At 42.5% G+C, this 5,867-nt stretch overlaps 1 protein-coding gene across 1 annotated transcript in view; it reads left to right on the top strand.

Annotated features, from left to right (window-relative positions):
* gfap (glial fibrillary acidic protein) overlaps positions 1 to 5,573 on the top strand; it is a gene marked incomplete at its 5' end in the record, with an annotated part of 11,841 nt that extends 6,268 nt beyond the window's left edge. Inside the window, 6 exons of the mRNA XM_079519484.1 lie at positions 1 to 145; positions 741 to 866; positions 1,661 to 1,881; positions 2,323 to 2,366; positions 2,900 to 2,982; positions 4,087 to 5,573. The exon at positions 1 to 145 is cut by the window's left edge and continues 17 nt beyond it. Of these exons, the coding sequence (XP_079375610.1) occupies positions 1 to 145; positions 741 to 866; positions 1,661 to 1,881; positions 2,323 to 2,366; positions 2,900 to 2,982; positions 4,087 to 4,128 (661 nt within the window). The 3' untranslated portion in view covers positions 4,129 to 5,573. The remainder of the gene's footprint in view (positions 146 to 740; positions 867 to 1,660; positions 1,882 to 2,322; positions 2,367 to 2,899; positions 2,983 to 4,086) is intronic.
* Positions 5,574 to 5,867: the final 294 nt, after the last annotated feature.

A 5,867-nucleotide genomic window follows, 5' to 3' on the forward strand; every position in this document is an offset into this window, starting at 1 on the left:
GGAGCAGCTGCAGGCTCAACAGGTCCATGTGGATCTGGATGTGTCCAAGCCAGACCTGACCACTGCTCTCAGAGACATCAGGGTTCAGTATGAGGTCATGGCCAACTCCAACATGCAGGAGACAGAGGACTGGTACAGATCCAAGGTCAGCACATTCACATTCGCATCATTCTTTATTCAGCTAATGTAATCAGTCCTGTGTGTCTATCTGTGTCTGTCTTTTAGCACAATAACGTGAGAACGATGGATGGAACGGGTGGATATTTATGACATTTGGTGGGAATGATCAGTAGGCTGCCCCCCAGAGTTTATTCACTTTTGGGTGATGAGAGATGAAGGTGAAGGTCCCATTCAAGGTCAAAATTACATAATCTGTAATATCTCAGGAACAGGTTTGCTTATAACAAGAGATATCTTGGTTTAGGCAGAGTTTACGTTTTTTCTTTTGTTGGAGAGTGGGCAGTCCACATTCCCTTTTGGATTTTTTTCTTTCTTTAGACAGATTTGCTGAAAGTGGGGGAGAAGCACAGGAGAGAAGGCCCTGGCATGTGGCACTCAGTCTAAGCAAGAGACTATAGAGACACTGGCAGGCAGGAGAGATTCTTTTTCATGAAGAAATTCATGAAAGATAGCCTACACAAAAGATAAAATCAATAACACCACAAACAACAACTAGCATCTATTATACACCGATGCAAGTGCAACGATGCACAGGGCATAATATTCAACTTTCAACACAGTTTGCTGACCTGACGGATGCAGCCAATCGCAATGGAGAGGCCTTGCGACAGGCAAAGCAGGAGGCCAATGACTATCGCAGACAGATCCAAGTGATGACCTGTGACCTGGAGGGTCTCCGCGGGACGGTGAGTCAACCAATCAAGAGTTAATTTTATGTTCTAATGATTAAGCGACAGGGGTGCTCAGGTGGCGCAGTGGTAAAATACCTGCCCACCACTGCAGACTCTAGGGGTTTGAATCCACCACAAGGGCTACAGTATCTACAGTATACGAACGCAATTGGCCCGTGTTCGAGGGAGGGAAGGGTGATATTTGTCACTGCACATACTCCTGCGGACGGTTTGGGTCGGCACCTGTCAGCAGGGAGTTTTTTCTTTTTAAGTTTTTATTTTTATTTTTTAAAGTTTTTTTCTTTTTAACTTTTTTTTTTAAGTTAAGTTTTTTTTAAAGATTTTTTTAAGTTAAGTTTTTTTTTTAAAGTTAAGTTGTGTAACTTGTGTGTGTGTGTGTGTGTGTGTGTGTGTGTGTGTGTGTGTGTGTGTGTGTGTGTGTGTGTGTGTGTGTGTGTGTGTGTGTGTGTGTGTGTGTGTGTGTGTGTGTGTGTGTGTGTGTTTTTGTGTGTGATACAGCTGCGCCCTCTGGTGGTGGGCGGGTGGTGTTACAGCGTGACACACACACACACACACACAGACACACAGACATGATCTGCTGGGTCTCATAGTAAATGCTCACTGCATTCGCAATCACTGCGTTCGCAATTAACCACTATTAATTCATGTGTATTATCGCCTCATCTGCTGGGTCTCATAGTAAATGCTCACTGCGTTCGCAATCACTGCGTTCGCAATCACTGCGTTCGCAATTAACCACTATTAATTCATGTGTATTATCGCCTCACAACTCTCTTGTCGATCACCAGAACGAGTCCCTGGAACGCCAGCTGCGTGACATGGAGGATCGTTTTGCCATGGAGGCCAGTGGTTACCAGGATTCAGTGAGTCGTTTGGAGGAGGACATGCATTCTCTGAAGGAGGAGATGGCCAGACACTTGCAGGAGTACCAGGATCTCCTCAATGTCAAACTGGCCCTGGATATTGAGATCGCCACCTATCGGAAACTACTGGAAGGGGAGGAGGGCAGGTGTGTGTGGGAGAGGGCTGGCATTTTAGATTGTTGGTACAGTTGGGTGCCACCGATATTGTCTCTTATTATTTGACCCATTTAGGCCTGACCTCAAAATTTAAAAAAAATCCTTCTAAATCCTCCAGTTTTCTGAAATAAATATTTTCACGATTTTTCAAAAATAGCAGACCTACAAGCTCGTAGCGCGCCACTCGGTGGCGCGCTATGAGCTTGTAGATCTGCTATTTTTCAATAGCTAAATTATAACAATGTTTAAAACACCAAAAGGGGTTCCCGCCCAAAATGGGTTAACTGTCCTTTTGCGCAGATCACGCAAACCTCAGCAAAAAGAAAAGGACAATATCGATGGCCTCCAACTGTATGATTTGAACTTTGAAGGAGGATAATTGCTGTTGTTTGGAAACTGTAATTGTAATCGCACTTGCTTCTCTTTTTTAGGATCACTGTTCCAGTTCAGAGTTTTGCCAACCTGCAGTTCAGAGGTGGATCAATCTTTACTTTATTGAATTAATCGTGTTGGCTTTGGATGCTGATCATATTACCTGCTGTTTTTTTATTACACACGTGCAATACTACAAAGCACAAGGTTTGACAGTGACACTATTAAACATAAAATACAAATAACAATACTACAGAAAAGTGCAACATTGAGATGCACTTGATTTTTATTGGATTGCACAGCCCGTCCACCCACTATTATGTACAGCCAACAGGACTGTATCACTATCATTACTTCTTAGCATTATGGTTACCCAATACTGGACTGGACTTATATTGATTTGACTGCATCTTCCAGTTATTTTTGTTCTATGTTCGTTTCTTCCCTATTCCAACTCTTCCTGTAACTGTAATGTTGAGAGCTTGCACACAAACGTTCTAACCTGACTCCGCCAGATGGGGCAGCAGAGAGTAACTTTCACCCTCTCCATACACCTGTACTCGCTGTAATCGTATCATGTGACATTATAGTGGATGTTGATTCTGGCCCTAGCTCTCTCCTGTGCCCATCCTTCAGAAACCAATGTGGACACTAAACCTCCCGAGGCCCACGTGAAGAGGAGCATAGTGGTGCGAACTGTGGAGACTCGAGATGGCGAGGTATGTGTCAAAATAGAAAAAGGAATGGATGTCCGCACACTGAGTTGTAGCTCCCAGGAAGATTTATTTATTTATTTGTTTGTTACAACGTTTCGACCTCTGTGGGTCTTCGTCAGGTATGAGTACACAACATCAAGAGGCGTATTATATACAACAGCATATGGGCAGGTCAACAATGAACAAGCTCTGTTGCAATGATGAAAATCAAGATAGACATGCCCACCGCATGTGTCAAAATAGAACAACCTAGAACACAAGCCTATTCTAATCAGTGCCAGTGGTTCCCAAACTTTTGTGGATCAAGGCCAAATTGAAAATCCCCAAATCATTTGCGGGCCAAGAATCTACACTATGTACTATGTAACTTTCCTCTTCTACCCCTGGATTTAAACCCGGTTTCCAGCCCTGACATTTTTACCATTGAGGTAATAGAGCCTGCCTGCTTGCTCAGGGGATTAATTGAATCTAGACCATCAGGTCAACATTTGTGTCAGATCCTGTGTCTAGGTCAGACATGGACTAAATCTAAATGTCTCAATAGAAGCGTAGTGAGACAAAATGCAACCACCCCAATTGTATAAGTTATATTGAAACAATTTAGTCCCCAGGACTTTTTTGTTTTGTTCTCCGTTTTAGCCTAAATCTCTGATTGTACCTCATGCTATTTACATTTCTGAGAGATAAGGAATTTAAGGACCTTTAGGACCTTTTTAATACTTAAGTAAGAGGGGAAAAAACATTACTGCATCAACAATAATCAACAAACTATACTATAAAACATTGGCCAAATTGTCAAATAATATAAGAATTGAAAATAGCTTATCTAAAAACTCACAACATCTTTGCCTCAATTGCAACAATTCAAAATTTCACAGTCAAATAAAATGGGGGTTCCCCAGTTCAAATTATGATTGTTTTGGGCCGGGGTCAAAGATTGAGACCAGACTGATCTGTATTGTTGCACTGTACATCCTTCTCACTGCCTCTAGAGGGCAGTGTGTCATATTGTGTACGTTCATCCACACATTGAGCAGCAACACAGCTGACATACAGCAACTCAACAGGGACTTTGCTATTTTTAACTGTGATCTCCTTGCCTTTCAGATTATTAACGAATCGACAACTGAACACAAAGATCTTCCTTAATTTCCAACCAGGCATATTGTCATCTTGTCTTCTGTAACCCTCTGAAGATTTGAATGATTTTTATTAGCCTTACATTTTCCCTTTTCCTTTTTAAACAATGTTGCCCCGTGGGCCGTTTTCTTTTCCTTTCTCACGTCATGATCTACAAACCATGTCATTGACACCAACATTATTCTTAATTAATGCTCTGTTGTAAGACTGTGTATAAATCTGGCCCTAGAATCTCTGGCGATTGCTCAAACTTTGAGTGTGTAATGTTGGCTCTTGGGCCTATTCCAATAACAGTATACTGGTAGCATATTTCCTCTTTTAATTCTGAGTGACAGATCAGATTGTTATCATTGTTTTGGAATAGTGGCCAGAGAAGAGGCCTTGGCTTGAACGTAGTGATTGTGTGGCGCTGAAGTAGTGTGGTTATTGTGTACGGTATGTGAACTATAGGGAGGAAACTACAGGAGCAAAGAGTAAGTACTAAGCAATAGTCAGGAATGGACATTTGGACAAGTATGATGGGTGTATATGACAGCGCTTTCTTTCTTTCTTTCTCTTTTTTTTAGCAAAACCACAGCTGGTAGTAGATCAGTTTGATTCTCATTCGGTTGTGATTTTATGGCTCATTCCACTGTTGCCACGGCCACCTTTGTCTGCATATCCCTGCATAAACCTCTATCACTCCATCCACCTGCCACAGTCCTCTCCCTCTCTCTGGCGCTGTGTTATTCACTGTTCTGATAACAGAACATCATCTTTTAACACTTATCCAGTGTCAGGGCATGCCCACTTAAGTAGCAGAGGTGATGGGTGCAGAGCAGAGGTGAGACACCGGAGTGTGGGGAACCACTATGTGTGACCTTTGACCCCCGACCTCCAGTCAAGGGTCGGTCTCTGGAGTGTTGGAAGTGATAGTACAGACAGAGATACATGGAGAGAGGAGGGTGTCATGGAAATAACACAAACTGCTGTGGGGGATGCGGCTGTCTCCATGACTACAGCATCCCCAGTCCCCACCCTGCCCCACCCCCAGCAAACCCCACCCTCAGCAGGAAGCCTTGATTTTACATTCAGGGAAGGGTGGATGTCGCAGCACTAAACATGAAGCCCTCACTGCTATAGCGGATACCCTGTGGACTTAACCGAGCTGACACTCATTTCAGTGACTGACTGAAGCTGTGTATCGTTCCGTCTTCGCCGAAGACAGACTGTGATTGTCTTCACATGTGCCTTTGTTTTGTCTACCATCTGTCTTGTCTGTCTGTCTCCCTGTTTCTGACAATAACATCCCTCCCTCTTGTTTCCACTTTCATGTTCTTTGTTTGTCAGTTGTAGATTAACTTGTAACACTGTTCAGCAGAAACCTTACTCGTAAATATTATGTTAATAAAACTCTATAGCTTTGGTCACAACACTATACATTATAATGACATTTTAACATCAATAAAATGTTGTTTGTTAGATATCGTGTATTGTTTTGTTTTGCGTTATTAAAATTGTTCTAAATCATTCTTCATGATTTTGACTTGCTTGCTTTATTTAATGTTAGGTCACCTGTTTTTTCCCTTGGAATTAGTATGCTGTGTTCACAAGTCTCACTGTGAGTTCCTTCCTGCTCACACATCACCATAATCCTCAAAGCTGAGTATTATCTGAACTGACAGCCAGCATCAATCTCAACCAGAAAAAGGTTAAAATACTGGCAGGGAAAGCGCTGGTGGTCGTCAGTTTGATCTTTTTTGCTCATT

Source organism: Electrona antarctica (assembly GCF_951216825.1).
Source record: "Electrona antarctica genome assembly, chromosome: 14".
Lineage (NCBI taxonomy): Eukaryota > Metazoa > Chordata > Actinopteri > Myctophiformes > Myctophidae > Electrona > Electrona antarctica.